Raw genomic sequence first — 20023 nt, forward strand, 5'->3', positions numbered from 1 at the left:
GACCGGGGCGCCGCTTCCCGCGCCGCTCGCCGCTTCCTGCGCCCTTCCCGCTTCCCGTCCCGCTTCCCGTCCCGCTTCCCGTCCCGCTCCCCGCCGCTCCCCGCGCCATGCTGACCTCGCGGACGTTCGTGAAGCGCACGCGGGCGGGCGCGGTGGTGAAGGTGGTGCGCGAGCATTACCTGCGCGACGACATCGCGTGCGGCGCCGCCGCGTGCCGCCTCTGCTCCGGGAGCGGGAGCGGGAGCGCGCCCGGGCTGGAGGCGCGGCCCAGCGGCCCCGCCAGCAGCCTCTGCCCCGGGCCGCACTTCCTCCTGCCCGACACCAACCTGCTCCTGCACCAGGTGAGCGCCCCCGGGACGGGCGGCGTGGCCGCCTCGGCGCTGGGGAGGGCCCGCCGCTGCCTTCTCTGGGCCCGCCCCGGCTCCATGTGGCGGCTCAAGCCTTCCCTGCGCCTTGTTAAATCCCTTGTTAAATGCGTATGTGTTTCCAAGTGGGCTCTGGCATTTGGCAGCGCGGTGCCCGCTTGTTCCTCCCGTGTATCCCGTGGCTGTTTATTCCCTGCCTGCGTAGTCTTGCCTTTCCCTGCCAGCTCCTGAGCAGCAGGCTGTAGCATCACCGAGCCTGGTCTGGGCTCAGACTATGCTCCAGTTTTATGGGGGAAAGTGTATGCGCTGGTTTTTTGTTTGTCTTGTACGTTTTGTGGTTTTCTTTTTCTGTTGTTGTTTTGTTAGGTTTGTTTTTTGTGGATTCTTTATTTTTCTGACTGAATCATAGGAATAAAGGACAGATTTATTTATTTATTTATTTTGCTTGTCGTGGTCTGATACGGCTATGAAAATTCAAGCAGAGGAAGTTGGGGGACTCTGAAGTAGTGACTGGAATCTTCATATCGTCACTGAATTTTTGGATCTTTTGTGGTCCTGAATTTTTTTAAATGCCTCTTTTTCAGGGTGTAGGTTTAGGTTCTTTATAATGTAATGTTGATTTCATGTAATGAAATAAAGGTGCAAAATCATCCCATGTACTGTTTTGGAAGCACGGGGGTGATTTACTGTAGCCCATCAACAGCTGTGCAAAGCTTTGAGTCTGAGCAGGGCAGACAGTAGACTGAGGCTGGGAGGAATTCCCAAATTTGATGTTTAACTTTATTCTTTCATTGTGTTTGAATACCTGTGCAGAACAGCCCTTTGTGCATTGGAGATTGTAACTAATTCATGAATCGTAACATGGAGTAGTCTGGAGAGGAGCACAACACTTGTGTGTTTTAGCAGAGATCCCAAAATTTGTAAGGACTTTTGTCCCAATAGCAGGTCAAGGGATGTTTTCAGCCACTTACAAATGGACTTCTTGGTGTCTCTTGGTAAAATTTGCATGTGTGTCCCATAGAATGCTCTGAGAATGTGCCGGGGTGAGCTGATGTGAACTGGAGAAGTGAGGATTAGAAGTATGGTAGGGAAAGGTTTGCCTAGAAACTGAAACAGTTTTGCCACAGTAAGACTTGACCTGGTGCTTCAGCTTATGCATAGAATCGTGCTGGATTTCTTCCCCTATGGACATGGCTCTGTATCTGTCAGGCCATGTAAACATCAGGTTCACAGTAGCTTGGTCTGGTATTGCTTTTAATTTTTTTAGCTATGCCCTCTGGAGCCTCACTGCTGTCTCATTTTACAGGTAAGTTTGCACAATTTCTTGCCACAAGGTTAGGAAGTGACGCTTCCATCTTTTTCTCCCAACAGATTGCATGGATTTCTGGTGTATATTTCTCTGTCTTTATGTCAGGAGTTGGCAAAGCAAAGTGCTGAAATATTTTAACAAAATTCCTTAAAAAAGAAAAAAGTCTTTCAAGAGGAAAGAACAGCTTGCAAAATGCTTATTGATTTGACTCAGTGGAAATTAAAATTTTAGTTTCACAGTGGGGCTGTTTCTGCAGAACTCTAGCCATAGTGCATAGGCACATCAGATGTGTCAGAGTAGTTGGGTACCATTTTATGGTTTGCATTCCTCACAAAGGAAGACAACCTGTAAATGATATAATATTTCTGTCAGATTGTGTGTAGTTGCATTTTGTTTACTAAGGGTAAATTTTATAAGAACCCATTTTATGTAAGAAAAATTTGTAGTGTACACTTGGCCTTGCATTTGTTTGGAATCCTGCACATACTGGAGATGATTTTGTTGGAAGTCCGAATAAGTCCTTGCGTTCAATTCAGGTCGCAGAGAGGCTGAAAAATCCTATTTGACTCCTCACAAAGAGGATAAAGCAACTTAATGCACTGTTCAGTTTCCCAGGGGTGAGAGAAAACGGCAGAAGGAATGCCACTCATTATTCATGTTAGCTTTTCATGTATTAGCTAAGGAAATATTTCAAGTCCTGATATTGGATAGAATTAAACAATAATTTTGATTAATTTCCATTTTGTTCCTCAGATTGATATCCTTGAAGATCCTGTTATTAAGAATGTCATTGTGCTGCAGACAGTCCTACAAGAAGTCAGGCATCGGAGTGCACCAGTGTACAAGCGAATTAGGGACGTGATTCAAAACCCAGAAAAGCATTTTTATTCTTTCACCAATGAGCATCACAGGTAAGGGGTGGAATGGGATATAACAAAGTTGTGCTGATATCCAGTAAAAAAAGTGGAAAACAAAACTGGAACATGTGGACTGGAAGAAAAATTAAATCGGTGTCATAGAACTGTATATTTCTAAGGAATCCTGTTGAGAAGTAGTTGGTGTTCCAGGACCTTTTCTGTTTAGAATTAGTATAAATCTATATATGTTATGAAAAGGGAGTTAGAATATTGACTAAGCTTTACAGCACTGTTATCTTGAACAGTAGGGTACTGATGTTGCATTTAAGCGTCCCTTTTAAACTTATTCCAATGCTTTATCAATATTGTGAACTTAGTCTGTAGCAGAATTCAAAAATTCATTAAGTTAATGACAAAAAGTTCTAACAAATGGAGTTGTAATTGCCTTTATATGTGCTTGCAATTAGTTTCCAATACTGCGGTATCATAGTTCTAGGAATCTTGAATCCATAGTTCTAACAGCTTGAATGCAAACCTCTTCAATTTTCTCTGAGAAAGTTGTATTACAAGTTAACACTTCCTTCTTATTTTCCTTTATCCATGTCTTCTGGCCCTTCAGTGGCCTAATGAGTGTTGTACGTTATAAAAATTGGTAAAATAATGATTCTTAATAGCCTTGGTCTTGTTTGTTTGAAAATGTTAAGTGTAGATAGATGCTGGGATTTATTTTGGTTTGTCAAACACCCTCTTTGTTTTTAAAATTTGTTTAGAGAAACGTACATAGAGCAGAACCGAGGAGAAACTTCCAATGACCGCAATGACAGAGCCATTCGGGTAGCAGTGAAATGGTACAATGAGCACTTGAAGAAAACAGAGGATGAGGACAAGATTCAAGTTATCCTTTTAACAAATGACAGATCTAATAAAGAGAAAGCTCTGGAGGAAGGAATAACTGCTTATACATGTAAGTGTAGTAGTATGCATGTTTAATTTATTGCTCAAATAAACTGAGCAGTCACTTTATACCTAAATCCCATCCATCTCTTGCATAAATATTTATGTGTGTGCTTTTGTAGGTGAGGAGTATATAAAAAGCTTGACAGCTAATCCTGAGCTTGTAGATCGTCTTGCTTGTGTATCTGATGAAGGGGTATGTTTTTATTTTCTTTTCATAAAATAAATTGATCTCAAGTGGCTTGCAGTATAATATTGCATACTATGTATCAGGGTACTGGCATCAGTTTATTATAGAAGGAGTCTGGACTTTATTACCACTTCGGCAATTTAACTTTTTGGCAACTGAAAAGTATAAAGGAAATATTGCAGCCATTTTCAGTTCAACATATATGCCTCTTAGTATGTTATCTGTAGAAAGCCAGTTGCTTTACATAACTTATGAATATTCTTCAGATAAGAATAATAACAATTGGTTAAATAATGTGTATTAATGTGAAACAATTGGAACAAAATGAAAACAAAATATATTGCAAACCATTTAGATCTTTGTTTTGTGTGTGCTGGAAAATCTACGTTAAGTTATTGATTAAACGCATTTTCATTGTGTGATTATTTAAGTTGACATAAATGCAGGCTGCAGGTCCAAGATGTGTCAAATCTTCTACTTCCTTGTGCTTTGTGTGTATCAGAATCAAGACTTATATGTTCACATACAACTGATACAGCTGAACGCTCACTACAAAAATGGGAAAGTTAATTTCATCAGTTAGTTTTAACAGAATAGAGCTCTATGCAAGAATGGGAAGAAAGTGGAGGGCTCAGGTATTCTCAGCAGTTAACCGTAGATGATTCAGGTGTAAGCAATTGTCAGACTGCTCCAAAGTTTGTCACTGTAATGCATTTTCATGATGCTTCCTGTAGCTTACAGTATATATACTATGTGCCATACTCTTTACTATACTAATACTTTCTTTGTTAAGTGTCTGTTTAGTCATTACATCTAAACCAACATAAAATTGTGCAGTATGTTTTTAAGTTAAGTTAAGGAAAACAGGAGGAGTTCCTAGAATTACCACATTTTGATGCTTTATTAGGAAAAGTACTGCTTAATAATAGTTTTTCATTATTGTGCATATTCATACCTACACAGTTACAATTAGGGAGTTTGTTGTTGAGTGTGTTGTGTTTCCGAGTTTTGAAATTCACATGAATATAAAATACTGAAAGTTTCCTCTCATATTTTTCTTTTTTCCTAAAGAAAGAAATAGAAAGTGGAAAAGTAATATTCCCAGAACATATTCCTCTTAGCAAATTGCAGCAAGGAATAAAATCTGGTATTTACCTTCAAGGAACTTACAGGGCAAACAGAGAGAATTATCTTGAAGCGACCGTTTGGGTACATGGAGATGCTGAAGAAAACAAAGAGGTGAGTTTTAATTTTACCTCCATGCTGTAAACTTTAACTAGCCTTAGTAATGACTTAAAACTTAATTCTTTCATGGTGACATATGTTAAAATGGAACATATTAGTAATTCTTTACTCTTCTGTTTTTCTGATGTTTGGGCTGATGGTTTTTTTATTTGTATGGATATAGACTGCTGAAGTGCGGACTGTGCTCTTTTTGGAAAAAGAATAATGTTTTTAAAGTTACACTTTGATAAAGTTATTGGTAAAATAAAGATGAATCTTGATTGTTAATAGTTTTTTCAATTGACCTCTTAACAGTTTTTAAAAGTCAGTTTGAAATATATGGTGAAAGACAAAGGAACAAGTGTGTAGGAAGATTTTTCAGAAAAAAAGCAGTCATGAGCTCTTGTGGGGTTCTCCTGCTTTGTTTCCCAGTGCTGTTTTTCTGCCTGGTGAGGAGTAGATGGGCTGTTTCGCACCCCGCAGTTAATACATTTGTCTGTCTGCTGGATTCTCAGTTGTTGCAGTTGTACAGACACTGTTTCCAAGCAATGGCAATTGTCTCCTCCCTCCCTTTTTGTATCAGCTGGAGGTACTTCTCATGTCTCTCTTATTCGTCTTTCCCAGTAGTATGTGGAATCCCCAATCCTGCAAAAATAGGATTGTCTGACTTAATTAAAAAAAAAAAAAACCAAAAAAACAAAACAAAACAAAAAAACCACGGGGAAAACATATTTCTTATAGAAGCACTTGGAATCTTGAAATAAGATCATCTGTTCTGTAAGAAACCTTGGTGGAGGAAAAAAGTGCACCACAAACATACTTTAAAATGTTCTTTGGAATGTAGAACCTGTCATAGATTTTTACTCTGTTACACTGCTCTAGATTTGGGTCTTCTGTTTTCATCATCACGAATATTTGTGTTTCCATTTTGTTTTCTAAAAAAATCCAGATAATTATACAGGGACTGAAACATTTAAACAGAGCAATTCATGAAGATGTGGTAGCTGTGGAGCTGTTGGCAAAAGATGAGTGGGTGGCACCATCCTCAGTGGTCTTGCAAGACGATGGTCAGAATGAAGAGGACATTGAAAATGAAGAGGAGAAAGAAAACATTGTATGAAAGAAATAATTTTACTTAACTGGTGTTGTGAAAGAGATTAAATCTGTGGTACTCTGACAGTGTTAGGCTTTAGATTTATATATTCTCTTTATAAAATGTGAATACAGAAATTATAAAACTTAATTTATAGTTGTACAGTTGTGTTAATTAAATACATGATAGTGGATAAAATGGATCATTTTCAATTAGTTTCTGCTAGAAATTCCCACATTACTTTAGTAAGCTTAATGAATCTGAATGTTACTGAATGGTAGTTGTGTAATAATGTCAATCTCTACTTACTGATGTGCAGATTAGGATTTGTTAGAGTAAGTGTTGTATGAGAGTCACCTTTTATAGGCAATACATACATTTATGGACTTGTAATAGAATTTATGTCCTTTTAATGAGTTAAAAAAGGTTGCTAAGTTTTAAGTTATGTTCTGTAGTCGAATATGAGTTCAAACAGTTTTGCATTTTTAACCTGTTTTCCACCAGCTGAAGACTTCCGTTAACAAGGACATGCTGAGGCCTACAGGAAGAGTAGTGGGCATTATAAAACGAAACTGGCGGCCGTATTGTGGGATGCTTTCCAAGTCACAGATCAAAGAGGTGAGGAAATAATCCACTTATTATGTAAGTGCAGGGTTGAGTTCTTTATTTGGAAATTAATTTTTTTTATCTGGTTGTTCATAGGCAAGGCGCCATTTGTTTACACCAGCTGATCGCAGAATTCCTCGCATTCGAATAGAAACCAGACAAGCAGATACATTGGAAGGGCAGAGAATAATTGTTGCTATTGATGGTTGGCCCAGAAATTCCAGGTATCCTAATGTAAGTTTAGGCATTTTCTTCTGAACTTTTGATGACCTGTTTCTTAGGTAAAATATTTATTATCTACAGTACTGAGTAACTGCAAACAGACTTGAAGTTTAAATTCTTTGAGTGCCATTTCATGCTGCAAATTAAGGAAGTTCCTCAATGATTTAATTTGCACTTACCACCAGCTATGGGATAATCATACTTTAATAATTTACTCATCCAGTTCTGCAGTGAACCTATATGTGCTACTTTAGGGTGCTTTATATAGATTAACCAGTCTGAGTTCCTAGAAACACTAATCCTTTGCTCTGATTTTGCTTGTTCACAAATACCAATCACTATTCTAGCAGATATTTGACAAATACACCCAATGCAATCAAATTGCCAGTAGGGTAAAAGTTAAAAGTTCAGTGTAAATAATGGAGGCTTTGTGAGAAACTGAGAACACTGCTTTCCATTTGTACTGAGCACTAGCCAGGTTTTAAAGAGTCTTGTAGTGACTCATGTGGGAATGCACAGCTTGTATTGAAGCAGAGCACAAGTGTCTCCTGCTAGTATAGAGAATGAAAGCAACATGGAATATATGGAAGTAGCATTAAGACAAAGACAGTATTACTGCAGAGAAGTGAAAAAGAAGAGTTGATGTGGTATTAGGGTGTGAGATGTGTGGCACAAGGAAACCCATAGAGAAATGAGAGGGTATTAGTTCTGCTGCTTCTGCAGCAGTGGCTTTTCCTTCCTGCAAAAATGTCACATTTATAAGTTTTGGAGTCTTTGTGGAAAATTTAGAGCCATTCTAAGAAGAGAGTCTGGATGGACTCAGTTCAGACTTATTGGATCAAATAAATGTTTAAAATTAAATTTATCCTAAAGCAAATTTAAAGAGATAAACTACACAGTAGAAACAAATACAAAAGTAACCTAAGGGTTAATGTTCTTAAATACTTATTTTTTGGACAAATGGTATTGCTTGATATGTGTGTGTGTGCATGTGCCTAAATTATTCCTCAGGGTCATTTTGTGAAGAATTTGGGAAGCGCTGGAGATAAAGAGACGGAGACAGAAGTTCTTCTGCTTGAACATGATGTCCCTCACCAGGCTTTTTCCCAGGCTGTACTTAGTTTCCTACCAAAAATGCCATGGAGCATTACAGAAGAGGTAATAATGTGCAAATTATTGTAGTAATTACTGTGCCTTCCCTGTCAATGTAAACTGTGACATTCTTGATGCACATCCCAGTGCATCAGAAGTAGATGAGAAATGTCATCCAGGACTGTTCTGTCTTAGTGAGAACTTTCAGCTGGATTTCCTATGGAAACAAGCCTCTTCAAGTTTTTGCATTTTGGCTAAAACTGCACTTGTTGGGGATAAATATTTTAAGATAAAGATGATACTGCAGTTTTTTTTAAAGAATAAAAAGAGAAAAGAAGGATTTTGCAAAGAAGAGAGAGCTATTTTTCCAGGAAAGATACTTCCAAAGTGTGCAGTTCCTTTCAATTATCTAGACATCTAGGCCTTAGAAAGCTAGACTTGAGAGCAGTCACATACAAGACAAGTCATTCAGCTGGACATCGGTCAAAATTTCACTTTAAAAAAATCTCAATTCCTCATCCTGCTAATTCTAAGATCATGATGAAATAATGGTTGCATTCTGATTCTCTTCTCATTTCTGTAAAACAAAAAAGAAAAATTAATACTAATCTTCTGTGGGTTTTTTTCTATCATAGTAGTTTCTACTTATGTTTTGATCTTATCTAAAAACAAGCAAACCACCCAAAACAAAATAAACATTCTGAAAATACTTGGTTGCTGGGGAAAGTCTTATGTAATGTGCCTTTCTCAAATGATTATTTTTTTTCTTGGAAAAGGAAGGTGTTCTTGAAAACAATTTTTTGTTTCTTTTAAATTTCAGGATATGAAACACAGAGAGGACTTAAGGCATCTAAGTGTTTGTAGTGTTGATCCTCCTGGTTGCACAGATATTGATGATGCATTACATTGTAGAGAAATAGGAAATGGAAATCTAGAGGTATTGTATCAATCTAGTAATTTATTTACTTACTCTTCCTTTATTTTACACACAGTGCAGTAGTGGTAAATGACGCGTGCAAAGCTCCAGATCTGTTATAAATAAATTAATGGCGTTTGCACAGCTGCAGGATGGTAATAAAAAAAAAGGGAGTTGATTTGCATCAGATCAGTGTCAAAAGAGGGAATTTAGTGTTTTCTAAATTCACCCTGATTTATCTTCATTTGGCATGAGAATTTAACATAAAATTTATTTACTGCTTTAGCTAAGTATTATAAATAACGATATTTATAGCTAGGATGAGGAACTATGGGGAAAAAAAAAGTTAAACTACTGCTCTAATGTCTGTAGAGTTATTTTATTTTAAAAAGGTAGTAAAAAGCTGCAGGCTTAACACCAGCTCTCTAGTCCCTTATATCTGATTCAGTCAGACTGTCTTCTTTAGAAATTAATTTGGAATTGTAATAACAGTGTGTGCTAGAATTGAAGATCTAGCAAGCAGAAAAGAAAAAGCAAATTTGCAGTGAGTCTTGAAGAACATGAAAGACGTCATTTGGGTCCTCAAAGAAAAGTTGCAATGGTTGTAAATATAACTTTCCCCTAAAAATACAAATGCTGTTTTTTTTGAATAATTGCTGCAACTGTTCATTTTTTAAAATATCAGTATGATAGGTTTTAATTATTCTTATTACGAAATATGGGAGCTGCTGAAAGGAACTGGAAATGGATACATTGGTGTGTAAAAATGTGGGAAAGTTTCTTTCACTCTGAGAGCTGTTTCTGTTTTATGAGGTGCATAACACGATTCTTGTTTTTTAGGTCGGTGTACATATTGCAGATGTCAGTCATTTTATTCGCCCAGGAAATGCTTTGGATGAGGAGTCAGTAAAAAGAGGAACAACAGTGTATCTGTGTGAAAAAGTAATTGTCTTCTACAGCTTCTTATTTGATTAAGTGGTTGGATTTTCATTGCTTTCCTCTTTTGATTCTTGGGAGTGGAGACATTCTCTCTGAACTAAGGAGAAAAAAAAGTAGACAATTTGTCAATTTTCTGTTTTATCTTTTAAAAGCCACTATCTGGAAAATATCTCATTCAACTGTGGTTTGAAGCATGTGGTTTTGAAACTGGAATATTCTTTTAATTCAAGTCGGAAATTGTAGAAGTGGGTTGTGCCTTTTCCATTGGTTTTTGTGTTTTTTGTGATTGCATAATCTCTGAAAATTGCTATGATTTGTATTCATTAACACTGTAGTCTTAGTCCTGGTTATTTTTTCCAGACTATGATTTCTTTTCGGAAATCACTGTTACTAAAAAGATAACTAAAATGAATCTTGGAATTAATTTTCTTAAAGGGACTACTTTTCTTTCAGTATTCTGAGCTTTCTTGGCAAAAAAATTACTATCTCTAAGCTTTTATTATATTAAAAATAAGGAAGTTCAATTACTAACTTATAAGTACTGATTTTTATTATTTTCTTTGCAGAGGATTGATATGGTTCCAGAGCTTCTTAGTTCCAACTTATGCTCTCTGAGATCTAATGTGGACAGGTATATGTATATGATCCATACTTTGATCCTGGCAAGAAACTACAGTTGTTTATGTAGGGATTTTAACAGATTTTCCCCTTGTTCTCTCGCTATCTCTCTCTCTCAGGCTTGCATTTTCATGCATATGGGAAATGAACCATAAGGCTGAAATTCTAAAAACCAGATTCACAAAGAGTATTATTAATTCCAAGGTAAGTCATGTAAATATTACTGTAATTCTGAAATAAAAGGCTGTAAACTATGTTATAAAAACAACGATCAACAGACTTGTTTTCTTTCTGATTAATTACCTATATTTTAGGAGAATTAGAAGATGCTGAAATACCAAAAGAAAATAATTGCTTCTTTAGTGCTCTTCTCAGCCTCACAGGTTGCAGTGTTTGTGTGCAGTTACTGTGTGCATCATGCATATAGGACATGGCTGATGTATACCAGGTGATCAGTTAAATTCAGAAGATTCTGTAGATGTTCATTTCTGAAAATTTCACTTCCAATGTATAAAACACGTGTGATTAGCATAGCGAAAATAAAAAACAAAACAAACCCCACTGTATGGTATACAATGCCTGGTATATCTTAATGCCTGGTATATCTTAATATCTTGCATAGATCTGTCCTCAGATGTCCATTGTTCTTTGTTAATAACAGGCATTTGGTATTAAATGTAAAGCTTTATATTATTGTGAACCAAGTTACAACGGCAAGTCGCATGTTCTGCAAGACAGAAAGGACTGTGGGTTTTTTTTTTTCCAGTGTTCACTTATGTGTCATGATGTCTGTGTTTTTTTGTCCTCTTCAAGGCTTCTCTTACATATGCTGAAGCACAGATGAGAATTGATTCAGCAACTATGAATGATGATATTACTGTCAGTCTACGTGGACTAAACAAATTAGCAAAAGTTCTGAAGAAGAAAAGAATTGATAATGGGTAAGCCATGCAGTGTACCTGTTATCCTTTTCCCCACCTTTTGTTCTGGCTGTTCTTGCTTGTCAAAATATATTATGGTCCTGTGTCCATTCTTCTACTGAAAATCTTGTGAAAGAGAAGTATTTTGCCACTTTGATTTGCATAAGAATGCTTATCCTTATCTTCCAAAATATGTGAAGTTGATACAAGATCAGTCTTGTCTTCACAAGATCAATCAATATGGATCTCACAGAGTCATTAAAGCACAGCTAGAGGAGTAGCATTTGAAATTTTAGGAATTCATATGGTGTGTGTTTGCATGAGATTTCCTGCAAATTTGAACCTTAATTCCAAAATTTTTTATTATTTTTAATTTCTGTTGATTTTAAATTACAGTGTCATGGTAGCCCCAGATGATATTACAGGCTTGCAGCTGAGCTGCTCTGTCTGCTTTACTGTAATGTTTTAATACCACTTACTGTCTTGCAGAGCCTTGACACTTGCGTCACCAGAAGTTCGTTTCCACATGGACAGTGAAACTCATGATCCTATTGATCTGCAGACTAAGGAGCTCAAGTATGCATTTTATTTATTAGTTAATTCAGGATAGGGATGGATTTGAAGACAGATTTAAGTGGCAACATTTAGTGAATAGTGTACACAATTCCTGTAATAGTGCAGGACAGACACAGAATTAGATTATGGTTTGGAAGGGACCTTGAAAGCCTAGCTAGTTCTAGTCCCCCCAGACTCTTCCCAATAGATGAGGTTACTTAAAGCCCCACCCAGCCTGGGCTTGAACAGTTTTAATGACAGAGCATCCACAACTTCTTTGTACAAGCTAATCCTCAGAAAGAGAATTCCTCTATTTTACTGCAGTATTTATTTACCAAGTCTTGAATTCTATGCTTCATGTGCGAACTTCCTAGGAAGACATCAAGAGGTTTGCCTGTTGGTCTGTTCAGGCATTTTAATTTTTCTTTAATTTGACATTTTAGAATATTTGAGGTTTGTTTTTTTTTCCTCTTCTGAATCAGTATTTGGAGCTTAATAAGCATTGCTTTCAGTCTTAAAATTGTTTGCCTACTTGTATAAATGTTCAAAACCAGTAGTTAATATTATATAACATTCTTAGGATGGTGAAATGTTTCTTCATTAGGCACTCAAAGTAAATGTCTAATGCTTTTCTAACAATATTAAATATTTATCTTGATAGAGAGACGAATTCCATGGTTGAAGAGTTCATGTTGCTTGCAAATATTTCTGTAGCACAAAAAATTTATGATGAGTTCCCAGAGTTTGCCTTGCTCCGGAAACATCCCGCTCCTCCCCCATCAAATTATGACATCCTTGTGAAGGCTGCAAAGTCTAAGGCAAGTTTCTACCATGCTAATTAAGTGGATTAATTATGAAAAGCTGTATTTTCTTTCTGGTTGGCCATTTACCTAAGAATAAAGGCTGGAAAGCAGTATTTTAAAAGTGTATCAGCTACACTGAAATTCCTGGTATTTGCACCAGGATAATTTTACCTCTAGGTCAAAGTAAGAATCTTGTGCTTTTTAAAACCTTTCTTAGACAAAGAAAACATACCACTCCTAAGTATTGCATTGTAGCACTTGTAAACTGTGAGTGTTTCTTTCTCCTCTCCAAGTCACATGTGATTTTTGAGACAGTTTTTGGCTTTGGATCACATACATTATTGATGTACTTAAAAACTGATTAGTCTCATCAAATAACATGTTTCTCTTAAAGTCAGGAAGTAAGAAAGAAAATTGTTCATAGCTTCCATCTTCTCCATAGATCAGCTAGAGGTTTATTTAGCCTGAAATAGGTCTAATTTAATTAAGGGGTTGGAGACAAAAAAAATTACTTTTCCAGTCTCAGGGCCTTTTATATGAGCTAAACTTGTAATTTTGTATTTACTGTGATGTACATCCACGTTTTCTTTCCCTTCAATCCTTTTAAGGTCAAGAGAAAAACTCCTAGATTCTCGCAGGTTGACATAAATAGACAAGCATAAACCTAGCCCATTTAATTTTCCAATGCTATAAAATTGGAATAATGATAATGATTTCATTTGTGATCTGAAAATTATTGTTAAAGTACTGTTTTATTTGGAAAGCTAAATTCCTGTGCATAGATAAACATTCTTTTAAATAAACCAAAGTGGCTTTTTTACTACTTTTGGCACAACCATCAGGATTAGGTATTAATGTGCTGTATTTATACTTTCTTAAGAAAAATGCACTTCTCTTTACCATAATACAGGCATAATTTCATCTCTGGGTCCTACTTTATTGCCAGTGCTATATGTGATGGAAAGCATTCCATCATGTTATTAGGTGTTACATGTGTGCCAGTTGCTAAGATTATCCTAGTTGTATTCTTAATATTTGCTAGTAATACCTGACGTTTTTTGTTTCTTTTTTTTCTCTCCTTTCAGAATTTGGAAATTAGGACAGATTCAGCAAAGGCTTTAGCTGAATCATTAGACAAAGCTGAATCTCCTACATTCCCCTACCTAAATACACTGCTGCGAATTTTGACCACTCGCTGCATGATGCAAGCTGTTTATTTCTGCTCGGGAATGGATAATGATTTTCATCACTATGGCTTAGCCTCACCTATTTATACTCACTTTACCTCACCTATCAGAAGGTACTTTTATGAAAGTTTCAGGGAAAAGAAATAAGTGATTTATTTTTATATGTGAAGAAGATTATGTGAAGAAATTGTGGTGTTTTTCAATTTAAAAAAAAAAAAGTTTCCATTCAGTGTTAGATTTCAGCTGAAACAGCAGTGGCTTACATGGTGTCCATCTTCATGTACACTCTCAGGTTTACTGTCCACAACTCCTAGGGTTTAGTAATATTTAAAAAAAAAAATAAAAAAACCCCACAACAGTAGGAATGCATCTCTAATGCACATGTCTGGCATAGAAATGCACTTCGGGGTCAGCATTAGTCTCAGCCAGAGACTGAGGCAGAGTTTGTTCAGTCATTTTTGAGATGTAAAATGTGTTTGAATTTTGAGGAGACTGTGTTTTCCATACACAAACACTCACAATTGGGAATTTGCTATTGGCAGCTGTTGCATGCAATAAAATCATACTTCTTGGAAAAGTATGTTAGTTTTTTCGTCTGATCCAGAAGTCACTGAGTTTTGAAGAAAATAATTGTTATTGTGCTCCTTAGAAACACTGCAAGTGAAATCTTTTAGGTGTGGATTAAAATTCCTATGTATTTATATAGATTGTTTGTGGAACTTCTAGGAGTCCAAATGGTAAATTTTAGTTCTTATCAGACATATTAAAAAGCTGCTCACTGAAGTTCTAATAAGTTATGTAACAAGAAGTGATTATGCTTTGCCGATCTATGGCATTGAAATACTATTTGATACTAAGTTTGTCTAATTTTGTGCAAAAGAGAAGAAGGATTGGCTTAAAATGCCGTGGTGAAAGATCCTTCTTTAGACCAAAAACATAACTTTGTTTCTTTTTCTGGCACAAAAAAGAACTTATTTTAGCAAACATTATAACAGTATTCTGGCCCTGCAGTGCATTTTTGGTCTGCAAAGAGATGAATGATGAATTAATGGAGGAGTTGCCAGCAGAACATCATTATTACAAAAACTTAAATCTGTAGGATTCACAAAAACAAATCTATGTTCAGAAACTTCTTTATTAATTTTGAAAAACTATGTCTTACTATGTCATTGATGATTTTACCTCATCTTTGCAGGTATGCTGATATCATAGTCCATCGGCTTTTGGCAGTGGCCATAGGGGCAGACAGTACTTACCCAGAACTGACAGATAAACACAAACTGGCAGAGATGTGTAAAAATCTCAATTATCGACATAAAATGGCGCAATATGCACAAAGAGCCTCTGTGGCATTCCATACACAGGTAAGTAGTTCTGAGATGTTACATTGAACTATGGACACTGCTAGGGCAAAACCAAGCAAGAGTGCAGAAATTATAAAGGCTGAGGGATGCCTTTGAAAAGGCTTAAAACATAACTTTGCTAGGTCAGAAAAATTCAGAATGGCATCTTGAGGATTCTTTTAGTTTTGTGCTTTTATAAATACGAATTCTTAATCCTTACAGTAATGTTATAAATGGTTTATGTGTTGTTTTTTTTTTAAATCTGCTTTCAGGATATGCTGTGTAATTTTCACCAAGTATAGATGTGTATTTGAATGTTTTATTTTTCTAAGATAGTGTGTAATTCAAAAGAGAATGTTCTAGTGCTTTTTTTATTTTGTGTGTTCTGCTTTTGTTACAGCTATTCTTCAAAACTAAGGGAGTAGTAAATGAAGATGCATATATATTATTTGTAAGAAAAAATGCAATTGTGGTTCTGATTCCCAAGTATGGATTAGAAGGAACAGTCTTCTTTGAAGAAAAAGATAAACCAACACCAAAACTGGAGTACAACAGTGAGGTATGTTCTTACTATTGTTCCTAATGTTGGAATTAGTTGGAGTTAGAAGAGTAAGAGAGGCTTTTCTAAATGCAATTTCATTAATCTCTAGTAGTAATGAAAGCCACTATAGTCTTTGTAAGTCTAAGTAAGTAGGCTATGACAAGAATTTTTTTCTGTAATGGATAGTACTGACATCTAATTATATGATTAATTACTGCAAAAAATGCATGTACCACATGATACAACACTGAATATTCACTACAGTAATTTTTGGTTATTTTTATGTACATGTAACGGTGATATATTCATACAAAAATATTTATTTGTATAAAAACATTCACTGTTGCAAATAGTGCGTATTTATAAAAATTTGAACTTCCAGGTGCCATCACTTACTGTGGAAGGCATAACATTTCATGTATTTGATAAAGTTAAAGTGAACATTACGTTAGATGATTCCAACATCCAACATCAGAAAATGCGGATGGTCTTGGTAGAACCCAAGGTAAGGCCCAAAATTCTTAGAACCATGTTATTCTTCAGTAATGTTAAAAAATCATCATGTGGTAAAATGGAAATTTTACCCAGAAGAAGAGACATAATTCAGCAGCAGCTTGTAATGATTGCTTCATATCCAATCAATGAAACACAGGTCTGCCTTCACTGTCTGAATAGAGCCCTCTAAATTAAATATCCCTTCTGGGCCCATCAGGATATTTCCACTGTTGGGAATGATGATGATTTGCTAAAGTAATGCATTGTATTTTACAATTCTGTAATCAAGTGTCCCCCTGAAAATCCACCAAAATTCGGCAGGACCTTATCTTTACTCCAGCAAATTACAATGTAACTGTGAAGTGGGTGGCTCAGCTCTGCATAATTATTGAGTGTTATGGCAGTTGTGTCCTAAAACTCCCATAACATAAAAATTCTTTCTTGATGTTGTAAGGACTGTCATGTCGTAATAACTCTCTCTAGTCTCAAGACTTTTCAGTTCTAGCTTCTTAGTGCATTTGGGACACTGGGATTTTCACTTGCTTTCACACTTTAGGCCTGATAAGTATTTTGCATGGTATTACAAAATCATGCTTTCAGAGTAAGGTACATGTAACTTTCTTGGTAAACAGAGGGTTGCAGCAATTGAGTATCCCTTTTTACAGTGGAAAAAGACAACCCAAAATAAGCAAGAGCTTCTTTCTGTTTATACAGTCAAACATGATTACTTTTTTCCTTGAGAAATCATGTTTCCAAACACATGTAAAAACATTCTGATCTTTGAGCTGCTGTGAGCTTGAACCATAGAATGGTTTGGGGTGCAAGGACCTTTAAAGATCATAGGCAGGGACACCTTTCATGAGATCAGGTTGCTCAAAACCCCATCCAAACTGGTCTTGAACACTGCCAGGGATGGAGCATCCACATCTTCTCTGGGAAACCTGTTCCAGTACCTCATCACTCAGAATAAAGCATTTTTTCCCTAATACCTAAATTAAACCTACCCTCTTTCAGGTGGGGGTGAGGGGAGGCCATTCTCCCTTTTCCTGTCACTGGATGCCCTTGTAAAAAGTCCCTCTTGAGCCTTCTTATAGGCTCCCCTTTCGGGTCCTGGAAAGCTGCTCAAAGGTCTCCCTGGAATCTCTTCTCCAGGCTCAACAGCTCCAACTCTATTAGCCTTTTTTCACAGGAGAGCTGCTTCATGCAGCCCTCTGATCATTTTTGTGGCACTGCTGTGGACTTGCTCCAGCAGATCCATGTCCTCCCTGTGCTGGGACCCGAGGGCTGGGTGCAGCCCTGCAGGTGGGTCTCGCAGAGCAGAGGGGCAGAATCCCCTCCCTGGCCCTGCTGCCCACGCTGCTTCAGGTGCAGCCCAGGACATGTTTGGCTTTCTCACGCACCAGCACCCCCCAGTCCTTCCCAGCAGGGCTGCTCTGATCTCTCCGCTCCCTCAGCCTGTGTTGAGGTGAATCCCTGTGATTTCAAAAACTGGAAGCAGACAATAAAAAGTCTAGCAGTGAAGAGCCCTTGTATTCTGTTGTGCATTCACATGCTGAGCTGCCCTCTGCTAATGCTCACAAGTAGCTTGTCAAGAGCTTCTGTTGCAGCCATGACTCCAGTGTGAGTCTGGAGGCTAATGCAAGCTGATGGCTGGGGTGCTAACAACCCCTGCTGGCTTTGTCAGGAGGGGTGCTTCTGCTTATCTAAATCACTAGTTTCTGATGTTGATAGAGTGTTTGTAAATGGTCTGTACAAGTAAACTCAAGTTTTACCAGGATGGCAAAAATTGAATAAAGATGTTCTGACTTCTGTTCTTTTCTTACTGTAGATACCAGGAAATTATATGCCTGCAAGTGTCTCCGCAGAGACAAGCAGCAAGGATGAACCAGAGAAAAAGAAAAAGAAGCTACAAAAATAGCTGGATACAAAAGTTAAGAAGAAATCACAAGTACTTGTATTTACATATTTTTCCCTATGGGCAAAAAATGCTAGAAGCAGGTTTTGTTTACTTTTTAAATACACATTTTAATAATTTGTAAAGAATTTTTTTAAAGCTACTTTTTTATGACTGTGAATGCAGAACAAGTTTTAAAATCATGTATATCTAAATCTTTGTCCTGTGGGTGAAAATAAATGTTTCTGCAAAGTGAATAAATGGTTGTAGAGTTTCTTGTAATAGCCTTAAAGGAAGGTTTGAGAGTCTTATTGAAGTCAGCACTTCTGTGCATTCTGTTTAGCACCTCAGAACTGAAAGAAGTAATTGAACAACACAGGTATTAAGGAAATGTCTTTATTCTGTTTCACTGCTCGATTTACAGTTAGACATGTTAAAGGACTCTTGTTAGAACTACTGATATTAATTTAATGTAAACAATGACTGTTTTGTGCAATGTGTGCCAACCAATGCATTTACAACTACAGAAACAGAATGGTCAAGTGACTTCCATGGTAATTTACACAGCAGGTTTCTCTACAAATCAATTATACAAACATAATAAAAAAATAGGCATGTTTTCGTAAAATAAATATTTCCCATCTAACTGAAGACTACAAAACAGGACAAAAAATACAGGCAATTTGGGTGGGAGCATCCTTAATCACTTCTCACATCCACTCATTTCTGCTCCTTTTTTTTACCTTTAAGAAAATGCTAATACAGGATGAAATTAAATACTTTAGGGATTGCTTTTTTACTTGTGAGTACTTCAAAAGCTTCTGATCACTGAACATGATTTAAAAACAAGCAAAAAATTTAGTCAAAATGTAAAATCTTAATTATACATGTACCTCAGAAAAATTCAGAAACAGATCATAATTTGGGCTACCCTGCTTAACATCCATTAAATATATATTACTATTTTAGTAATCACAATTGCAAAAATAAATCCTTTGTACAATCCTTTCAATTGATTATTGTTAAAATTATCATGAGAAACAGAAATAACACCAGGTCATATATAACTTAAATCTCAGATAAGTTGTAGCCTGCTTTTGAGTGACAGAACTTGCAAGCTAAAGCTAAGAACATTTTGAAGGCCCTATTCTATAAAAGTCTGAGTTAATTTCCTGCTTTTAATAAAATCCATCCCTTAACTGTTATCAATCCAGTGTATTTCCAGCTTCTGGTAGAGCATTGTTTGAAGATCATGAAATAGCTAATATATGACACTAGATTCCATTACTGTCAATCCCACATTCAGTACAGAAATAGTGATTAAATTGCTACAGAAGTAAAAATAATGCACATCATGTTTGCTCATTAGATTTCTAAAGTAAAATTTTTTATATTTATTTTTGCAATGTGAAAACTACAACAACTGATGCAGACAGACATTTCCCTTTTTCTTAAATACACTTTTCAGAAAGCCTTCACTAGGAAATTATTAATTAAAGCATTTCAAGAACTGTTCTATTCAAACAACACACAACTCTCACGTCTAACACACTGATTTTAATGCCAAGGGATTCTGTTCACATTTTGCCTTTGAGAATTTTTTAAATGCTGTTTTGCCTCCCAATTTAGACCTGACCAATAAGGTTTCAGGCCTAGTGTGCCAATGGCTGCTCATCAGCCACTGTCTGTCACTTTGGTACAAGCTTTTCTCTGGGTTGTGGAATAGAACAGAAAGCAGAACTTCCATCCAGTATCCTGGGACATCCTTGCTATGTAAAGAGAGGAAGACTGCTTCACATGGAACAGTTTAAAATGGACTTCTCTTTTTCATTAATCCAAAGAAGTTTACCAGAGCTCTACATAAAAAGAGCCCAGAAATACCAGTGTATCCCTTATCTCT

General features: G+C 36.6%; 2 protein-coding genes across 4 annotated transcripts in view; one reads left to right on the plus strand and one right to left on the minus strand.

Moving 5' to 3' along the window:
• DIS3 (DIS3 homolog, exosome endoribonuclease and 3'-5' exoribonuclease) overlaps positions 1-20023 on the plus strand; it is a 23552-nt gene continuing 3529 nt past the window's right edge. The window contains exons 1-22 of one of the 2 annotated variants that reach the window (XM_079311895.1): positions 1-59; positions 94-341; positions 2428-2585; positions 3302-3495; positions 3608-3681; positions 4747-4914; positions 5849-6013; positions 6497-6610; positions 6695-6832; positions 7832-7978; positions 8733-8849; positions 9669-9770; positions 10334-10398; positions 10505-10589; positions 11199-11326; positions 11795-11881; positions 12522-12678; positions 13749-13963; positions 15046-15214; positions 15594-15752; positions 16117-16239; positions 18058-18177. In XM_079311895.1, the coding sequence (XP_079168021.1) occupies positions 108-341; positions 2428-2585; positions 3302-3495; positions 3608-3681; positions 4747-4914; positions 5849-6013; positions 6497-6610; positions 6695-6832; positions 7832-7978; positions 8733-8849; positions 9669-9770; positions 10334-10398; positions 10505-10589; positions 11199-11326; positions 11795-11881; positions 12522-12678; positions 13749-13963; positions 15046-15214; positions 15594-15752; positions 16117-16239; positions 18058-18147 (2889 nt within the window). In that variant the 5' untranslated portion in view covers positions 1-59; positions 94-107 and the 3' untranslated portion in view covers positions 18148-18177. Of the gene's footprint in view, positions 60-93; positions 342-2427; positions 2586-3301; positions 3496-3607; positions 3682-4746; positions 4915-5848; positions 6014-6496; positions 6611-6694; positions 6833-7831; positions 7979-8732; positions 8850-9668; positions 9771-10333; positions 10399-10504; positions 10590-11198; positions 11327-11794; positions 11882-12521; positions 12679-13748; positions 13964-15045; positions 15215-15593; positions 15753-16116; positions 16240-18057; positions 18385-20023 lie in introns of those variants that run through there. The other variant, XM_079311894.1, reaches the window with a different exon arrangement.
• Positions 19766-20023, minus strand: part of BORA (BORA aurora kinase A activator) — a 14874-nt gene continuing 14616 nt past the window's right edge. For both annotated transcript variants that reach the window (XM_079312641.1, XM_079312642.1), the window contains one exon: positions 19766-19892. In XM_079312641.1, the coding sequence (XP_079168767.1) occupies positions 19798-19892 (95 nt within the window). In that variant the 3' untranslated portion in view covers positions 19766-19797. The remainder of the gene's footprint in view (positions 19893-20023) is intronic.

This window comes from Erithacus rubecula, assembly GCF_903797595.1.
Source record: "Erithacus rubecula genome assembly, chromosome: 1".
Taxonomy (NCBI): Eukaryota; Metazoa; Chordata; class Aves; order Passeriformes; family Muscicapidae; genus Erithacus; species Erithacus rubecula.